Genomic DNA, 21,393 nt, shown 5'->3' on the forward strand with positions numbered 1-21,393 from the left:
AGGTTGGTAGACTATTAATTACTACCTTAATTTCAGAAGTCATTATTGGTCTATTCAGGGATTCGAGTCTTCCTGGTTTAGTCTTGGGAAGGGTGTATGTATCCAGTGATTTTTCTATTTTTTCTAGCTTTTCTAGTTTATTGGTGTAGAGGTGTTTATTGTATTCTCTGACGGTAGTTTGTATTTCTGTGTGGTCGGTAGTCTAGCCCCTTTCTCATTTTTTATTGTGTCTATTTGATTCTTTTTTCTTCATTAGTCTAGCTAGTGGTCTACCTATTTTTTTTTAAAATTAATCCAGCTCCTGGATTCATTGATTTTGAAGGGTAAAAGGTAATTCTTATTTAAACTGGCAGCAGCATTTGACAGTAGAACACCATGCCCTCATTCTTGAACACTTTCTTCACCTGTCTTCCAGGATTCCTCACTTCCTTGGTTTTCTTCCCTCTCTATTCTTCACTCTTTCTCAGTCTCCCTTTATGGTTTTTCTTATTCTCTGCAACTTTGTAAAATGGAGTGTCACAGGGCTCAGTCCTTGATCCTCTTCTTTCTCTATTTATACTCTCTGGTGATCTCCTCATGGCTTTAAAAACCATATACATGCCAACAACCCCCAAATTTGTATCTCCAGTGCAGATCTTTTTTTCCCAAGTTCCGGATATGAATAGTCAACTGCCTGCTCAACATCTCCCCATGGACATCTCAGAGACTTCTCAATCTTAATGTGTCCCAAACTGGACTCCTGATCTTCCCCCAAAAACCTTCTCCACCTGTAGCCTCCCCATCTCAGTTGATAACAATTTTATTCTTCTACTTACTATAGCACCACCACGACAATATTATTTAGTGCAAATGTAAGAATAGACCCATAGATCTGAGGATGAGAATATAAATTCTATTAATCCAAGTATACAAGGGAAGCTAATATGTGACAAAGCTGACATTTTAGTTATGTGGGGAAAAGATCACGTAATTGGCTATCCCCACTGCTGCCAGGAAAAAAGTAAAGCTAGACCCTTGCTAAAATAAATTCCAAATGGATTGAAATTTTAAATTAAAATTCATGATAAAAACATTGGAAAAAATTTAGGAAAATGTTAATATAACCTTGATTCTAACTCTTGGCCCAGTTTAGTCTATTCTCAACATAGCTGAGACTACTCATAACCAGACTGAGAGTTTTGAAACCTCAGTTAGATTCTCTACTCAGAATCCTCCAGTATTTCCCCAAAGCAAAAAGCCCAAGTCCTTATATTGGCACCTTCCATCTGCCCCACTTTCTCACCTCTTCTTTTTTCTTTCTTTTTTTTTTTTTTTTTTTTTGACACAGATTCTCTCTCTGTCACCCAGGCTGGAGTGCAGTGGTTCTGTCTTGGCTTACTGCAACCTCCACCTCTCAGGTTCAAGTGATTCTCCTGTCTCAGCCTCCCAAGTAGCTGGGATTACTGGTATGTGCCACCGCTCCTGGCTAATTTTTGTATTTTTAGCAGAGACAAGGTTTTACCATGTTGGCCATGCTGGTGTCCAACTCTTGGCCTCATGTGATTCGCCCACCTCATGTGATTCACCCACCTCATGTGATTCGGCCTCCTGAAGTACCGGGATTACAGGCGTAGCCACTGCACCTGGCCTTATTTATTCTCTTATTATTCTCTTCCCTCATCCCGCTCAGCCATGCTAGCCCCCCCACTGTTCTTTGGATCCATTAAAATTAATGGCAAAAACTGCAATTACTTTTGTAACAACCTGATACTAAGCGCGCTCCCACGTGGTACTGGCTGTCTCCTCATTGCGCTTTCCTCAGATACCTGCATGACTTCCTCCCTCACTTCCTTCAAAACTTTGATCAAATGTCACCTCTCACTGAGGCCCACTAGAACTACCATATTTAAATTTGCTACGAACTCTCCCTCTAAGTCTTTATCTTTTTTATCTGCCTCTTTTTTTAACTTTAATACTTAAATATTTTAGGCCGGGCGCGGTGGCTCACGCCTGTAACCCCAGCACTTTGGGAGGCCGAGGCGGGTGGATCACGAGGTCAAGAGATCGAGACCATCCTGGTCAACATGGTGAAACACCGTCTCTACTAAAACTACAAAAAATTAGCTGGGCATGGTGGCGTGTGCCTGTAATCCCAGGTACTCAGGAGGCTGAGGCAGGAGAATTGCCTGAACCCGGGAGGCGGAGGTTGCGGTGAGCTGAGATCGCGCCATTGCACTCCAGCCTGGGTAACAAGAGTGAAACTCTGTCTCAAAAAAAAAAAAAAAAATACTTAAATATTTTAATGTATGATATAATTCCCTTATGTACTATTTATATTTAGTACTCGTGAGGATAAAATCTCCAAGAGAGCAGAAATTCTTGTCTCTTTTTGTTCATTGATGTAGCCCAAGCGGTTAGAACAGTATTCAATAAATTCATTGAATAAATATTTTTCAGTGTATTTTCTGAAAAGTCTGTAGCCATTTGTACTTCTACCAGATTTCAAGAGCACCTATGTTCTTCCCTCCTCACCAGCAAGCCATGTTGCCATTCATTTTAATCTTTGTCTTTTCAATAGGTAAAATGATGATATGTCATTGTTACATTTTTCTTTTTTTCTCTTTGAGACCGGGTCTTGCTCTGTCACCCAGGCTGGAGTACAGTAGTATTGTCACAGCTCACTGCAGCATTGTCCCCCTGGACTCAAGCAATCCTCCTACCTCAGCCTCCCAAGTAGCTGAGGCCACAGGTCTACACCACCGCATCCAGCTAATTTTAAAATTATTTGTAGAGATGGGGTCTCTCTATGTTCCCCAGGCTGGTATCAAATTCCTGGCCTCAAGTGATCCTCCTGAACTTTGGGAGGCTATGAACTTTGGGAGGCAGAACTTTTAGCCTCCCAAAGTTCTGGGATCACAGGCATGAGTCTGGCCTATTTGTCTTTTTTCTAACCACTAGTGAGGTTGAGCATCTTTTTGGGTGTCTAAGGGCCATATGGAATTCTTCTTCTGTGATTGTCTATTTATATATTTTGTATATTTTTTTCTTCAGTCACTTCTTCTTCCCCATTTTCTTTTTCTTCTTGAGTTTTTATTGTTTTAAACAGTATGGGCTCTCAAAGACCAATAGTTATTAATGTCATGTGAGCATAAAATATTTATAAACCAGAAATGTATTTTCTGAGAAGCAACTTCCAAATGACTCAGATAAGTTTTAACAATTTCACTGGTGAAGCCCTAAGATAAAGCGAAGCCTAAATCATGTTTGTTTACCCTCAACATTGAAGGCATGTAACATAATGAGTATTACAGATCACCAAATGCTGCTACAGGACAATGGAAGAACAGCCTGGGAGGCCTTTAGCCTGAGCCTGCCTTGCCCTGGCCTGTCCAGAACTATGACTAAGAAGGAAGGGCAATTAGTGTGCAAAGTAGCACGGCTTATTTATTTATTTATTATTTTTGAGAGAGGGTCTTACTCTGTCACCCAGGCTGGAGTGAGTGCAGCAGTGCAGTCATGGTTCACTGTAGCCTCGACCTACCGGGCTTAAGCGATCCTTCCATCTCAGCCACCTGAATAGCGGGAACCACGGGCATGCACCACCATGCCCAGCTAATTTTTAGGGCTTTTTCTGTAGAGACAAGATCTCCCCATGTTGTCCAGGCTGGTCTCAAACTCCTGGGGTCAAGTGATTCTTCCACCTCTGCCTCCCAAAGTGCTGGCATTATGGGCATGAGCCACTGCACCTGGTCGCATAGCTTATTTTTGAGATCCCATTAATTGTGGGCCAACAAAACAATGATAGGGTCTGAAGGAAGAAATGTATTGCAACAGACTCACCATTGACTTTGAACCACAAAGGGAGACTGAGGAAACACTGACTTAAGGTCAAAAAACCCTGGCTCATGCCGGGCGCAGTGGCTCAAGCCTGTAATCCCAGCACTTTGGGAGGCCGAGGCGGGTGGATCACGAGGTCAAGAGATCGAGACCATCCTGGTCAACATGGTGAAACCCTGTCTCTACTAATACAAAACATCAGCTGGGCATGGTGGCACGTGCCTGTAATCCCAGCTACTCAGGAGGTTGAGGCAGAAGAATTGCCTGAACCTGGGAGGCGGAGGTTGCGGTGAGCCGAGATCACGCCATTGCACTCCAGCCTGGGTAACAAGAGTGAAATTCCGTCTCAAAAAAAACCCAAAAAACAAACAAACAAAAAAAATCCTGGCTCAAAACAGGTCCCTCAGGGGGTGAGGGGCAGGCCAAGTTCATCAATCAAGGACATTTTCCTGGCACCACCCTGGGGAGAGGGGCCTTCACCAACCCACCCTGGGCACAGGGCTCCTGCCATTCAGAACTCTCCCAATAACAAAAGAAGCAAACATACATTTTTTCCCCTTACATAACTTTGCATTTAAATATATTCCCAGAATATGGCAGCATGAGTTCTTATGACAGTTCTTGAGAGTTCAGAAACACTCCAGCACCCTTACTCCTAAAGGAACAAGGGATGCTTTTTTCTCAGTTCCCTAAAAATTTTGAAGTTATAGTGAAAATTGTTATAAAAAGAACTACAGAAATAGAGTGGGGAAAATGCCACTTTACATTCTTCCTTGAAAGGTATTTACATATTTCATAAGCAATGCCACCTGGCCACAGACCCTTTGCTGTGGGGAGTGCTCAGCTACCTTCATTGTTAGTGAGTCAGGGAGAGGTTTCCTTTTGTCCCCATGATCTTATGTTCCAGCACAGCTCAGATGGCTGTCACAACAGGTTTTCTGTGCCTTTTTTTGGTACAAGAACAGGTACATCATAGGAAATATTTTCTGTGACATGATCTTGCAAATAGCATTAAGAAATCTGGTTGAATTTCAAAGAAAAGATTTGATTAGAGGTGCCTGTTGGAAGTAGAAGCCTTGAGGAAATGAGGGGAAAAAAATAATTGTAATTTAAGGAGTCCATTTCATTTGTGATATAGAATAACCACAAAAACAAGTATATACTGCTGGCTTTGCTTCCCCATAAATGATAACCAGCGTAATATCCACAAGGCCACTCCTGTTTTTTGTGCTTCCCTCCTTCTGGGCTGAATCCTGCAGAGCTGCAATGGGGAAGTTCTCTGTGACCAGGTGGACAGCATGAAGATGCATGTCAATGGTGGTCTCAAATTCCACTTTGAAATTGGTGGTCTTCAGCATAGGGCAGGTAAATAGCCTGGAGAAGACCATGTATATAGGGACAGAGAGGCCCCTACAAATGTCCCCATGGGCCATCTGAATATTCAGAATCTCTGTGGCATTGTGGACGTAGCTTTTTGTACACTCACAGGTATCCACATGAACCAGCTATAGCTCCACACCTTTCTACCACCAGCTCTCCTGTTAGCAGCTGCACGATGGCACAGTTCATTGAGTTGAGATGTCCTCGGATAAGAAATCTGGAAGCAAGACTCTCTCTCTCTGATGTTATTTAAGGTTGCAGGTGTAATCTGTGAAGTCCACAGGACTTGGAGTCAACATGCCCTTCTGAGGAGCAGAGTGGATGGTAAATTGACTGGCCTTTGCCAAGTCCTTGGTCAACAGAGACCACCTCATGTCACAGCACAATGTGTACTGAATATCTGATAATACATCTCATACAGAACTTTGTTACCCTTCACATACATAGAGAAGAAATGCAAAATAAATTTCTGTTCTGCCATGCGGAAATTTCCCTGGCTTCATCCTTTCTATGATGCTGTTGATAATCTGGATAGGTTTAATGGAATTATAAAAAATTTCAAACATGCCCACGCTTTTGGCACTGAGCTGGGAGATTACAGTTCCTTCCATTGTCAAAGACACTCCTTGACGCAAAACTGAATCCTTGCAAGATAAGACCACTACACTGGAGAGCATTTCTCCAGCATGAGAAACTATTCACTCTTTCACCCTGATGTCCAGGGAGGTCCCTATTTTGAATTCTTCACAGAAGCCAACACTTCTGACCTCACATCAAGTTTTTCTTATCAATTTTCAGGGAGCTTTTGTATAGCATCATTTGTCTTATTAATGAAAACATTTTTCTAAGTCTAGGGCTTATTTTTTATTTTGTTTATAATATCATTTACCATAGCAAAATGTTTAAAATTGCATGCTATCATAGACATCTGTCTATTCCTTCATGACTTTTTGTTTTTGTGTCTTTGTTAGGAAGGTTTCCTCCAAGCAGATTTTCTGTTTTCTAATCTTTATTTTAAATCATTTTTATATTTAAATTTCAATTAATTTTGAATTTATTTTAGTATGTGGGGCAAAGTAAGGGCCAATTTTCCTTCCAGATGGATAGTCAATTAGGCATTACTTTTATATGAATTGAAATATCACCTTTATCACATATTAGGTTCCCATATATGCTTGGATCAATTATTACATTTTGTATTCTCATCCTTAAACCTACATGTTCATTTCTTTTTTATTCTACATTATTTAGTCATAGTAGTTTTATAGTAAGTGTTAATATCTGTTGAAGGATATTAACAGATATTCTTCCACAGATATTCTTAACATCCCTTCTCATTATTCTTCAGTTTCACAATTTTACTACTCTTGCACAACTATTCTTCCAACATAACTTCAAAATTATTTTATCCTATTTAGAAAACATTGTGATTCTATCTGGAAACGCATTTAACTTAAGTACAGTAGATTTTCATTATTCACAGTAGTTATGCTCTATAAGGCCACCATGAACACTGAATTAGGAAATACTGAACCCATTGCTCCCAGAGGAAATACAGGGTTAGGTTAGGTTCCTGCAAACTTATGGCCACAATATTTTTGTCAACCAATCAATGCACAATATTGTCTTATGTATTTCAATATACAGACACTTTTTAAATATGTATTGTTGATTAATTAGCATTAAACTCATGGTCAACAGCAATATAAATCATACCCGAATGAAGCTTATTTAACGTGTGTTGTTTTTCATCAAGGCACATTATAGCCTTGCTGTGCTTAGGGACACTAGACAGCAATTCAGTACCATGCTTTGGGGCCATTTGCAAAAGTGAAATCACCAATAAAAAGCACAGTTATGCAAAAACCATGACACAAAATAGACGTGAAAAGGACTCTTGCTTATAGTATGATGGCTGAAGCAGTAACACAGAGCACTCTCTGGTTTGACCTCAGCTGGGAACATGTGCATCAGGCAACTCAAAATGTTTTGCCAGTCTGCTCATGTATGCAAATAGTGCAAAAGCACTGTGAGTGTTAATTTTAGGGTTACAAATAAATTTTTGCAAATAGGCAAATCTGTAAGTATTGAATCTGTGATTAATGAAAATCAACAATTTTTGGAGCAGGTACATTCTTATGCAAGTCTTCTCATTTAGGAATTTGGTATTTTCTCCTTTTGTTCATGACTTGTTTTCTGTACTCAATGCAATATAATTTTCTTTAATTGGGTCTTGTATTATTTTTGTGAATCTTTTTTGTAGTTTCTTTTAAATATAATTTTTACATGTATTTTGAATGAGGTTTTTATAAAATTTCTGGCCAATTATTGCTAGTACAGTGAAGAATTTTGTGTATTTTTATTTTATTTTTTCATCATCATTTGAAGCCTATTAATTTTAGTAATTTTTGCTAGTTACCTTGGGTTTCTTGGTAATTCACAATTAAATTAGCTACAAGTAGAAGTAATTCTGTCTGTTATTTTTCAGCATTTTAATTTTCTTTTTAATTATATGTTCAAAAATTTCCTAAAATATTTAATAAGAATGATGACATTTGGCACCTAGCTTTCAATTCTGGTTTTGTAAATGAAAGCATTCTCAGTGAAAGCATTCTCAGTGTAAACTATCATATGTAAAGTAAATAAAACCACATCAAAAGGGAGAAGATTACCATTGTAGATCGTTTGCTGAATCATTGAATGAATTCAATATTATCACTTGGCAATAATCATTGATCTCTTCAAAGATGTTCAGTGCTAGTGTGCCAACTTAATAGATAGCAAAGATATATTTTTTTACTATCACTACATTGTGATTGAGTAAAGTTCCACATTCTTTTCTCCTAGATCAGCCACAAATCAGAATTTCTGAACTCATCAAAGTCTAGGCTACACTGAAAATTATTACATAAGACTGTTACTTTGGGGAACAACTCTATTGTACTTGGGGTGGACAGAGTACAACACATTGACAGTTAGAGAACCTTAGCTTTGTACAGCCCTTGCAATTCCCTTTCTTCGTCTTATCTCTAGAAATACCGCTCTGGAAGTAGAGAAGAGAGGTTATCTCAGTTAACGGGTAAAGAGACTGACTCATAGAAAAGTGAAGTGACTTCCTCATGGCCACACATATGGTTAGTTGAGGGCAAAGCTTCTGTCTGTTCCAGATTCAGTCAAACTTCATTTCTTTGTTCCAACACTCCTTGACTCTTTCCAGCTACATTCTAAAAGAGCTCATGGCTCACGTTATCTATCCAGCCATCAATCCCTCCATCATGTACCATACATTTTATTATTCATTCAGTCTGTCATTCAACAAATATTTATTGAGCATTATCATATTCAGATATTATTGTAGATTCTGGCAATACAACTGGAAACAACGGACATTCCTCCCCTCATAGAGCTTACATTATAGAGAGGGCACAGCAATAAATAATTAATAAAGTGAGTAAGATATAGGATGTCAGAGGGTGATGAAGTCACCAAGAATAACTGGGAGTGCCAGAGTGAGGACAGGGCTGAATGGTAAATGGTTGCCTTCAGGATGAGCCTATGTTAGAGCAAAGACCTCGGTGGGTCTTTGGGAGGTGAGCAGTCAAGCCCTGCAGGGAGGTGATGTAGGGGTACCAATCCCCCGAGGTGGCTGCATGCCTGGTGTGTTCATGGAGCAGCAAGGAGAGCTGTGAGGCTGAAGCAGAACAAGTTGGGAGAGGCACAGAAGACCAAGAGCTGGTGGGGAACAGGATTTATAGGGCCAGGCTAAAGGCCACTGGAAGGACTGCAGCTTTCTTGGAAGAGGGAAAGCCACAAAAAAGTTTGTGCAGAGGAGTGACATGATCTGGCCAAAATTTGAAAAGGATCACCCTACCTGTGTCACCAGGAGTAGACCATGTGGAGACCAAGGAGGAAGCAGGGGAACCAGCGAGGAGGTCATGCGACAGTGTGGGAGAAAGGGACCATGGAGGTGGTGGCAGTAGAGATAACGAGACCCACTCCGAGTCAAATCTATGTTGAAGGTGCAAGCAACAAGATTTGCTGATGGATTGACTTTTTGTATGACTTTATGAGCTAAGTGTCAGAGTTACAATAGGGAGTGAAATCAGATTCCTTGATGGAGCTTTAGCCAAATGAGAAGGCAAATAGTAATCAGATAGTTAAACAAATGCGTAGTTTATTTAAATTCTTTAAAATAAAGATGTAAGTCTTAAGGTTGGGGTAGATCTGCCTTAGTCAAAAGTGGGGCAGAATCAGGGCTGGAACACAGGGACTGTGGCAGAGGAATGAAACTGGAGAGATTAGCATGGTGGACCAAAGGGACCAAGACTAAATAATGTTGCAACTTTTCATTTTTAACCTAAACACAATGGGAAAATGATGGAGGAATTTGATTTAAGGAAGCCATGAGGGTATGGAGGGGATGCGTGTGTAAGAAGTGCTGTCATGTTTGTGTCAAAAATGTGTAAAAGATCAGTCTGGCTTCCGTGGGCAAAAGTAACACAAATAAGAATATGGATTGGCTGGGCATGGTGGCTCATGCCTGTAATCCCAGCACTCTGGGAGGCTGAGGTGGAGGGATCACTTGAGGTCAGGAGATCAAGACCACCCTGGCCAATATGGTGAAACCCATCTCTACTAAAAATACAAAAATTAGCTGAGTGTGGTGGCGGGCGCCTGTAATCCCAGCTTCTTGGGAGGCTGAGGCAGGAGAACTGCTTGAACCCGGGAGGCAGAGGTTGCAGTGAGCCAAGATGGTGCCATTGCACTCCAGCCTGAGCGTCCACAGCAAGACTTCATCTCAAAAAAAAAAAGTGTGGATCTTTGTGATGTAGCAATGAGAATGTAGGAATTTAGGTGAGATCTCAAGTATCCAATATATCCAGAAGATTAACATTTTATTGTTACTTTCCTAGTGAAAGGGGAAAATAGCTGTCTTTAAAAATAAAGATAAATTGGAACCTGGTATCTTTGTTTTTATTTTTAAATTGAAATTCTATGTGCAAAATTAAAGATACACATCAAGATGATATCCAAATCCTCTAACTTTAATCATATATTGATAACCTGATAGGTAAATGTGACATAAGAATAATAGCACCTAATTGTGAGGTCATTGTGTACTTTATTCTTTAAGGAGCCATAAACATTCTTTAAAGAGCCAATTAAAATACAACAAACTTTAAAGCAACAAAATGCCCACAGAAATAGAGGTCTGGGATTGAGATGGAAATTTGCTGCTGGATGTCTGAGAAAAGATTAGAGAATTATAAAAGAAATTAACAAACAAGTCCAATCTTATTTAAACCAATCTATTCTTATACTCCTAGTAGGCAAAGTGAAAGTGAATCAGTATTTCTTTTTCTCAAAAATGTGATGAGGCTAGGCATGGTGGCTTGTGTCTGTAATCTCAACACTTTGGGAGGACAAGGTGGAAGAATCACTTGAGGCCAGGAGTTTGAGAACCTGCCTGAACAGCATAGTGAGATTCCATCTCTATAAAAAACAAATATAAAAATTCAGCTAGCGTGGTGGTGTGTGCCTGGGAGGCTGAGGTGGGAGAATCACTTAAGCCCAAAAGTCCAAGTTTGCAGTGAGCTATGATCGTTTCACTGCACTTCAGCCTGGGCGACAGAATGAGATCTTGTCTCTAAAAAAGAAAAAAAAAAAGTGTTTCTTTCCTTATCTTCTGCTATTTTAAATTACAAAGAAGTGGCTACTTCAAAAATGAAGGTCACAAAAAACTTTTAAAGGTCATCTTTAGGTGGGTGATCAGGCTTGTGATGGGCAATTACATACACTGGTCATGGCAGGGTGTGCCCCTCGGGAGGACAATTTGGCATTCCAAATTTTGAGGATTAACCAAGTTCATAATGTTTTATTCAATGATTTTTCTTGAATGAATTTTCCCTTAATAAAAACACAAACACATTAAGATGAAATGCATGCATAGGGATGTTGACTTTAGAATTTTGGGGGGGCAACATTTGGAAATAGCCAAATGTTCAATAATGTATTGCTCATGAATTGTGGCATTTTCTTATACGGAAGAGATTAAGGCCATTAAAAATAACATTTTGGGAACTAAGAATGAAAAATTAGCATAATCCTGTTTTGATAACACTAAAATGTGAATAGCACTCCTCTGTGAGTGGTGGTAGGCTGTCTTTCTTTTCCATTTTTTTTTTTTTAATAAAGTATTAATTCTAAAATAGGCTTCCAAAAGCAAACCAGCAAAAGCTAGGACTATAACAAAGTTATTCAAATATTCTAATATAATCTTCAGTGTCTTTCTGATGGTTTTCATTGTAGAAATAACTCTAAACATCTGGATGGGTCACCAAAAGGCATTGTGGCCTCTTAGTTCTACTTTGAAATTAAAGGCCGTTTTTAGAGAAGAAGAATCTCTTAAGTTGATCCCTCACCCCACCTCCTGCCTTGTCTAGGATCTTCAGCATTAGAAAGATTGCTGGCTAGTTAACATAATGCCCAGGCCCTGGGCAGCTGCTCTGTGGGACCAGCTGGTCCTCAAAGACACTCACCTGGCCTGTCCATGGTGAGCCACATCCTTTGGATTCATCTGGTCCAGCAGGTGCTGCCTTCTCACCACTTCTTTCTTCCTACAGCGCCCCTGAAGAAGGTTGTTTCTGAGGGTCCTGAAGAGAAGCTTCGTATTCTGCATTGCTGACATCTGCTGAAAGGGCCAACATTTTTAAAAAGTATCAGATCAGTCTATGTGTGGTCTTCTTTCCTTACCTGCGTGTGGACAGACCACCATGAAAGTTTTTGGAATTATTTCTCTTAAGTCCTCAGAAAAATAATCTTACTGCTTTCTTATCCCTGAATTTCTTCACATTATCATACACATAGCATAATTCTTCAAATTAAATACCCCACACTCCCTCAATAAGTCCTCTTCCTTAGAGTAAACCTAGTTATTTGACATTCTACACCTAGAGGAGGGCATCAAAGAGGACCAAGCCTGTGGTTGCTCACATCTGGGGTTGTGGATGCCTTTGAGAATTGGAAGATAACTCATGGCTTTATCTCCAGTGAAATACTCAGACATTCCATTCTGTATACAATTTCAGTGGATTCACAGGCCACCTGAAATCTATTCATCCACCCCAAGTTAAGAACCTCTACCAAAAGGAGGCAAAGAAGGAATGAGATGTTTGATTTTAAGGGCTTCAGCACTTGAAATGTAAAGAATAATAACAAAATGGCCACATGGTGTCACTCTAATATCAACAAATCCAAGATTTAGAACCAGGAAAGTGGATCCTAGGCCTGAGAATCTGAGGACCTGGGTCCACACGGTTTAGTAAGGCAATGCCCACTGGAAATTATTTGGCAAGATTCAGGCACTTGACCTTTGTGCGCCATTCATGTAAAGGAGAGAAGGAGGGAAACTATCCTTGGTGAAGGTAATTAATCAACATCCTTTGCTATTGTGGTATTGGAGATGGTTGTCATCTGTGTGAAGAAACTTACTCATGGAATTTAGTAATGAAAAGAAAATGTTCTTTCTGGGAACAATTAGAATGTCTTTTCTTAAAATGTACTATGCTATTTCTCTTCTTACAAAGAACTGAATCCACTTGCTGGGAATTTATAATTTTAAAAAATTTGAAAGGCAGCTGTGAAGGTTTAGTTGTATACTTTTTCAGTCAGCATTGCGATAATTATCTTTCTTTTTTCCTAAAGAAGAAATATTTGAAATTTAGGGTTCAGGAAAAGACATGTTAAAAAAGAAAAATTCTCCAAAAATATGCTAGTAACTAGAAGTCTTGTTGCATCATTTTTGCCAAATCAGAGCCCTTTTCTTTTCCATCTGTATCCATTTCCAATTCTCTTCTAACTCTTCACTGACATATTCTAGTCCAGAGTATCTAATCAATTACTTCAGACTCAACTCTGGCCTTTTCTTGTGCCTAAAGCCTTTCATTGAGACAACGTGAAGAAAGCATACTTATATTGAGAGAGATTCAAGGTGCAGTTTGCCACTTGCTTAGTCTTAAATACTGTAACATATGACAGGAGCAGAATCTGTGGTTTCACTGGAGGGCAAGTTTTTTTCACGGCTATTGCTTATACTGAATTGATTAATGAATAGTTTGGTATGCAACATTAAATGTTACCTGTACGCAGTACTCAATGACAGGATGAGACTTCTGATAGGACTTGCTGTGGAGACTAGATAAGAAACACATCTGGCAGATGTCAAAGTTAAGACACTTCAGACAGCGGTACCTGCCAATCAAAATAGAAGCACAGCTTTCGTCACTAGCAGATGAGCAAAAGAAAGAATATCCAGGTAGAGAATGAGCACCCCAAAACATATAGAAGATGTCTGAGCTACCAAATCAGTGTAAAGTTTCTCCCAAATTATAGGATTATTAAATGACTCTAATGCATTTGTTTACTCAAATCTTCATTTATTAATATTTCATATGGCATTATATTCATGCCATATATGCTATGGTATAGAAGTCTGATTTATTTCCCAAAATACTAAGTGCTCTCTATATGCAGGGTGCCGTGTGCTATCACCTTTGGATAAACCCTTACATCTGCAGCGATGTCATGTGCAGCTGCACAATGCACTCAAATACTTTGAATTCGATAGCTAATTTTAAAAGTAGATTTCAATAACATCAACTTTTGGCTTCTCTTAAACTTTTAAACAATATGATAATATTGGGCCTGCATTCCTGTATGGTATTAGGGAAAATTAAGCCATAGATAACAAATTTAAAAATAAGCATTTGTCGTTTTATAGAAGTCTGTATGTAGGAAAGATATAAAGTGGAGGAGGGGCGTTCCTCACCACACCCAAGTTTCTTGACTCAACATTGGAGGTTTTTTTCTTTATGAAAAATGACAACCTTAAATCCCTTTGCAGTCAGGAGAGGAGAGATTCTTGGGACACTCTGGTTAGGAGGGGTGTCCCATAATACTCAGGAAACTGTTGTGATGTTAGGGGAGACCTAGTGAGACCTAGCAATCATCAGTAACTTTTAAGTATATTTGAGTGGGACCATGTTGTTTGTCTACAAAATAACAGGGAGCTATACATTTTTTCCCGATACTTAAATTCTCTTCTCTAACTGTAGTGTGTATACTATAAGGCTCCATCTTCGTATGGTGACAGCTGGTGAGAACCAGGCGGCAGCTGCGCCTTTTAGACTGAGCTAGCCATAGTCCCTACCTGTCCTATGTCCTTCATGTATACCACTTCCCTTGCCTTTTAAGCATCTGGGTTTTCAACCCCTGTCTTAAAGTTTACAAAAAATAAATATGACAAGATTCCAGTGCTCTTAAATTTCATATCTTGCTGCAAAACTTTGACATGGAAGGTTGAGGTAATAACTTGCAGAATTAGGCACTGTGTGATTAAGTGCTGAATGAGAGGCGTGGAGAAGCAGGGCTATAGCAGGGAAGCAGAGGGAGAGCCCTATGGGCTGGTGTGGACTGGAAAGTTCTCATGCAAGAAGTGAGACTCATGCTATGCATGGAAGGTGAGCTGGAGATTAAAGCAAAGGAAATCCCAAGTAGAAAGAATCGGAAGAATAAGATAACGAAGGTTGAGATGAATAAGAAGGGTTAAGAGGACACCAGATCTATCGGACCTGCTAATTGCCCTGAAGAACAGCAGGAAAAAAACTTGAAAATTTTCTGAGGCCAAATGGCAGAAGGTCTGATGGTCTGATCAAAGTCATTTAGAGGCAGAGCAAGAGAATGTAAATGCCTCCAGATCAGCCCTCGGCTACCCTTGCTCACTGCTGTACTTCCAACCCAGGCTCCCATGGCAGGCTATTAATACATAGAGTGGGATGGCTATAACAGCGGCTAGCATTTTTGTGCCTGTTCTATGTGTAGGCGGTGTACAGGTGTTGATGCAGTTAATCCCCGTGGAAATTCATTCAGGTATTCTTACAATTACCCTCATTTTGCAGATGAGGAAACTGAATCAAAGAGAGTTTAAGTAACTTGGACAAAGTTATACAACTACTTAGTAAGTAGTAGAAGATTTTGAGTCCCAGGTTACCATCTGAATTGATGGCCTGCCATCTTAACCACTAGAATACATCACCACTCCTCAAGGCAGAGGCTTGAGTTTGAATTCACATGCCACCATCACTACTTATAGTAGTACTAATAGTTGAAATGGAAACTTAAGCTCACTTAAGTTTAGGAGAATGCCTGGTACACAGTAGGTTTTTCAATGAACATTAGTTGAATGAAGTTGGATAAATGACTTAGTTTCTTCAATGAAGGAAAAATGGAGCTAGTAAACCCTATCCTCTTGGCCTTGTAAAATTTTAGAACATTTAAAAAATTGTTCAACATACATAAATGGGAAGACATTCACTTTTTCAATGAAATGTACAACATAGTAAACAATATTTTTAAGGAATATTTGATGAGCCATCCTTGCTGGCTGCCTTATCAAGCATTAACTAGATCCCAAAACACAAGTTTTAACTAGATGGCTGTGATTGACTTGTCTAGGATAATATGCTGCTCTATCCTTAAATTTGTTCATCAGTGCTCTGAAACTACCTCCAAGTATATGAGAATGGTTATTGTGTGGGTAATGAGATTGGTGTTTTTACCAATATAGAACCCAGGATTTCCCCCAATTTCATTTCAACCTTCCATGGCTATCACAGAGCAAAAATGTGACATGTCCTTCTACAAATTCAATCTTGGATTAGGGCTACTCTGTGGTCTTTGCACCTTCTCCTTCTTTAGAAGGCCAAATCTTTGTCCTCTTTCTGTTACGTGCAGATCTGCAAATGCTTCTGCTCTAACATGGCTTTCTTCATCTCTCAAAAAACCAAAGTTACTGGTTGAGTTTTTTGAGATCCCAAAAGACAAGCTTAAAGTTAGGTTTATTATATATCCAGGCGATTTTTAATAGAATCAGAAGTTTAGAGCTAAAGAAGTCTCAGACATCATTTCATCTAGCCTGCTGTATTTTACAACACACACACACGCGCGCGCACACACACACACACACACACAAAAACCTGAGGTCCAGAGAGGTTAAAAGCCTTGCCCAAGTCTCCCAGCTGTTTGTATATTGACACCTGTTTATTGCCTCGGGTGTCTAGGAGGAACTGTGTTTTACATGGCGGCATTTCAAAGAAGTCCTGTTCTCATTCTCAACAAATAGTTAAAGTATGGCATTTCTTGCCCTCTGCCTTTGCCGTTTTTACAGGTGACTTAAGTAAGTCACTCAAACTCTTTGAGACTCAATTTTTGTCATCTATAGAATAGAAACAGTATCTACTTTATGTTACATATAATAATTTTGAAAAAATATCTCTATGTAAAAGCTGTGTTTTATATAATTGCAAAGTTAATCCTGTACCTGATCCAGGGCAGGACTTGTAATTACTCCTTAACTAATACTTGCTTGTTGGTTAAATGATTATAATGTACTCATAACATGGTAAATCATATTCCAATTTCCCCATTGTCCAGTATAAATAATTTATTTTTCATTGTAGTGTGAAGATTTCCTTGTTCCTCCTTGCTTGGTTTCCAACAGTCCTGTCCTTTTATATGTTTTATTGTTTAAAGTTCAGTTACTCGGTAGAATTTTCATGACTGAAGTTTCACTATGTCCTGCAAATTCTCTGCAAACCCAATTCATTTTCTTGGCAAAATTAAAATGAGATCTCCGGTTTCTTGGTGTACTAAACAGACCTATTTTATCTCCATGGGGAGCATATTTCAATTCAAGCTTAGCTAGGGTTAGGAAGCATGGGAAAGGAAGAAGAACAAAGTGAGCAGGAGCTGAGGCCTGAGGCCTCTTGTCCCCTTCTCCTTCTGGGCACCCCCAGCTTTGCCTTGTTTTCAGCTGCCTGAGGTTCCAGAGCTTTAGTACTTCCACACCCCCAGCCCCTGTTCACTCATTGTGAATAATGGCATCTTCCATACCTGGCCTACACCTGGTGGTTTATTTCTCTTCTCCCAAGCTATTAATGATAACTCTAATTTTACTTCCCTATGGTTTTATTTACGGGACACTGATAATACTCTTTCTCTAGGATGGGATTTGACTGTTATCCTCAAAGCTATGGAAATATTTGAATCTCACCCCCAAATCTAGCTCTCAAATCTGTCCTTTGCTCCAGGTAGAGAGAAGATCCGGGCTGAGTTGCTCTCATTCATGCTAATCATCCCTGTGAGTCTGAGACTCGTTTGCAGTTGCATGCACAGGGAGGCAGTAGAGCATCATGGCTGCAAAGCAGGGACTCTGGATTTAGGCCACCAGCCTCTTCTGCTTGCTGATCATGTAAGCTATTTAACTTCTCTGCAAATTGGGGAGAATAATACAACCCCTTGTATAGGCTTACAATATATTTTAAATAAAATGACCCATGTGAACTGCTCAGCTTGGCATTTGTCTAACACCTAACAAAATTAGCATTGTTAGGATGATGATGATGATGGATGAATGGTTCCAAAATACTTAAAAGCTGTTTTTGGAACAAAAGACAGGCCAGATGCATTGGCCCACACTTGTAATCCAATGCTTTGGGAGGCTGAAGCAGGAGGATCAGTTAAGATCAGGAGCTGGAGATCAGCCTGAGCAACACAATAAGATCTCATCTCTACAAAAAAATAGAAAATTAGCTGGGCATGGTGGCATGCACCTGTACTCCCAGCTACCCAGGAGGCTGAAGTGGGAGGATGTCTTGAGCTTAGGAGTTCCAAGCTGCAGTGAGCAATGATAGTGCCACTGCCCTCTAACCTGAGTGACAGATAGAGACCTTGCCCCCTCCCCTCAAAAAAAGGCAAAATTTATTCCCCTTAGAGGAATAAAATGTCTATTAATCACAGTATGCATCAGTGGAAGAATTTAATATTTCGACCATTATAGAAGATAAAAGACAACTTATTATTAACCAGGATGCCTCTTGCCAAGAAATCATTAAGCCAAAAAAGTCAACTGAATTCCAGATGTGTGAAGAGGACCCCAAAAAGAATCTGAAGGCATGCAGCGCCAACTGTAGACCCATCTGGAGAATGGTAATCCGAGCAATGCTGCTGATGACTGTACCTGAGTCCCTTGATCGGGAAAGTCCTGCAGACCATGCACCGAACAGGGTGAGTGACCCTGTCAGCAGCTGATAACCGGTGGCAGGTCGGGAGCCACAGGAGGATGGGAGGCTCAGATTGCACCCAAGACAGGAATTTCTCTTCTTTGATTGCTGGGCTCAACACCTGAAAAACAATGACACCCTAAGATGTGTTTTTAGGCATGACTTGGTATTCTCATTTTCTTTTCTGACTCTAATTCTGTCAGCTCTGCTGAAGAGGTTTATCATATGAAAAGCTGGAGGTGAGACTACCTCCTAAATTCAGTTATCTGGGATGCTTTGTGGAGGAATAATAGGTCTGTAATTTAAATCAATCTGCAAACTATTCCAATTCACCGTGTCTGTCCCCAACTCCAGGGAGATTTGCAAGGCACTCACCCCTTGGAAACAGCTGCGGGTGGCACTTTCCACAGAGCACAGAGCACGACTCTCTCCCACGACAGTTGGGATCTGCAAGAGACAACCTCATCTCAGTTGTTACAAAGTGGAGAAATATGCGGCCTCTGGGAGCAGCAGGCCCAAGAGCTGGTGCCCACAGCCATGCAGTCACAAGAGTCTGGCATCTGAGACCAGGTGAACTGTCTCAATCCAAGAAAACAAAAGCAATGTGTGGGTTTTGTACAATGTTTGCATTAAGACAATGAATAAGCAAGGGGGAAGAAGAGGAGAGAAGAGGGTAAAGGAAGGAAGTCTGCCAATGGGGTGATAAACTGCTTCCTTCTGTTTTACCTCTTGTGATACCAAATTATTTTAACCTTTATTTAAGCCTTTGTTCACCTGTGAAATGCATATCATAATAATACTGTCTTAAAGTTTAGAGTTTTAAAGTATACATACTTCTTTATTTTACTTTAAGTTCTGGGATACACGTGCAGAATGTGCAGGTTTGTTACATAGGCATACATGTGCCATGGTGGTTTGCTGCACCTATCAACCTGTCACCTAGGTTTTAAGCCCTGCATGCATTCGGTACTTGTCCTAATGCCCTCCCTTCTCTTGCCCCCAATCCCCCAACAGGCCCCAGTGTGTGATGTTCCCCTCCCTGTGTCCATGTGTTCTCATTGTTCAGCTCCCACTTATGAGTGAGAACCTGTGGTGTTTGGTTTTCTGTTCCTGTGTTAGTTTGCTGAGAATGATGGCTTTCAGCTTCATCCATGTCCCTGCAAAGGACATGAACTCATTCTTTTTTACAGCTGCATAGTATTCCATGGTATATATGTGCCACATTTTCTTTATTCAGCCTATCACTGATGGGCATTTGGGTTGGTTCCAAGTCTTTGCTATTGTATATATACATATTTCTTAAGACTAGTCAAGTTCAGTAGTGAGAAGTGGGAAAGAGTAGATCCAGGAGTTTAATCTGTAACTGACTGTAAACCATTCTATTGAGATAACTCACTACCTTTGGATAAGCCTAGAGTAGCTTTGAGAAAAACCTTTCTAAACACTTTCATATCATATCATTTTAAGAAATGCCCATCTCTGAGGTAGGGTGGTAATCACTACCCTTCTTTAAAGCAAGGCATGAAAGGAAAGGAAATCAGTCTGTCAAAGAGACAGCTGCACTCCCATGTTCACTGCAGCACTCTTCATAACAGCCCTGTTTCTGGAATGATCTAAGTGTTCATTGACAGATGAATGGAATAAAAAAATGTGGCATGTAATATACAATGGAATAATACTCAGCCTTAGGAAAGAAACGAATCCTGTCATTTGCAACATCATGAACAAACCCAGAGGACAATATGCTAAATGAAATAAGCCAGGCACAGAAAGACAAATACTGCATGATCACACTTACACGTGGAATCTAAAAACACTGAATTCATAGAAACAGAGAGAAGAATAGTGGATGCCAGGGGCTGAGGATAAAGATAAAGGAGAAAATGTTGATTAAAGGGTAGAAACTTTGATAAGATAAATAAATTCAGACTGGGCGCAATGGCTCATGCCTGTAATCCCAGCACTTTGGGAGGCCAAGGCGGGTGGATCACAAGGTCAAGAGATCAAGACCATCCTGGCCAACATCGTGAAACCCCGTCTCTGCTAAAAATACAAAAATTAGCTGGGCATGGTGGCATGTGCCTGTAGTCCCAGCTACTTGGGAGGCTGAGGCAGGAGAATCACTTGAACCCAGGAGGCGGAGGTTGCAGTGAGCCGAGATTACACCACTGCACTCCAGCCTGGCTGTAGAGCCAGGCTCCATCTCAAAAAAAAAAAAAAAAAGATGAATAAATTCTGGGGATGTAATTACAGCATGGCAACTAGGAATAGTACTGGTGAAACCCCATCTCTACTAAATATACAAAAACTAGCCAGGCGTGGTGCCAGGTGCCTGTAATCCCAGGTACTCAGGAGGCCGAGGCAGGAGAACTGCTTGAACCTGGGAGGTGGAGGTTGCAGTGAGCCAAGTTTGTGCAACTTCACTCCAACCTAGGTGACAAGAGCAAAACTCCATCTCAAAAAAAAAAATTTCTTTTTCACATTTTCCAGTATTGTTTACTTGAAAATAGATACAAGAGCAGATTTGAAGTGTCCTCAAACCTCCCATCCCACAAGATGGTAATGATGGTGGTGACAGATGGATTAATTCATTTGACTGTGGTAGTCATTACATAGTGTATATGTATCTCAAAACATCAAGTTGTATACCTTGAATACACACAGTTCCTGATTATCAATTAAATATTTTTCAAAAATAAGTAAAGCAAGGAGTAATTGAGATTTGATATTTTGCTCCAGGTCAAAAAAGCAATTTAGCAGCAGAATTGGGGTCTCACTCCAGGACTCTTACTCTTTCTTGAGGAGTTTTCATAAAGCTTTGTCACAGCGAACCTTACATATATTCCAACGGCTCAATCTGTGCCACCGCACTCAGTGGTTTCCACCTTTCTACTACAGTCACCATAAGGCGTTCAATTAAGGCTCTAAGAACCTTTTGTGACTGCCAAGATGGCCAGGGACTTGGCTCTGACACCATCTATATGCACAGATACATGTACCTGTCACCTCCATTTATTCCCATTTGGTCACGAGTCCTAATTTCACATCTGATGTCTTCTACAGCACAGGCTGTCAGCAG

The 21,393-nt window shown here is 40.1% G+C and overlaps 1 protein-coding gene and 1 pseudogene across 1 annotated transcript in view; both read right to left on the reverse strand.

Moving 5' to 3' along the window:
* DYTN (dystrotelin) overlaps positions 1 to 21,393 on the reverse strand; it is a 72,470-nt gene that overhangs the window by 35,064 nt on the left and 16,013 nt on the right. The window contains exons 6-9 of the mRNA XM_037741498.1: positions 18,690 to 18,761; positions 18,272 to 18,435; positions 13,335 to 13,446; positions 11,736 to 11,884 (exon numbers count right to left, since the gene is read on the reverse strand). Of these exons, the coding sequence (XP_037597426.1) occupies positions 11,736 to 11,884; positions 13,335 to 13,446; positions 18,272 to 18,435; positions 18,690 to 18,761 (497 nt within the window). The remainder of the gene's footprint in view (positions 1 to 11,735; positions 11,885 to 13,334; positions 13,447 to 18,271; positions 18,436 to 18,689; positions 18,762 to 21,393) is intronic.
* Positions 4,926 to 9,641, reverse strand: LOC119472437 (annotated as a pseudogene).

The sequence above is a fragment of the Cebus imitator genome, unplaced genomic scaffold, assembly GCF_001604975.1.
Source record: "Cebus imitator isolate Cc_AM_T3 unplaced genomic scaffold, Cebus_imitator-1.0 Scaffold101, whole genome shotgun sequence".
Taxonomy (NCBI): domain Eukaryota; kingdom Metazoa; phylum Chordata; class Mammalia; order Primates; family Cebidae; genus Cebus; species Cebus imitator.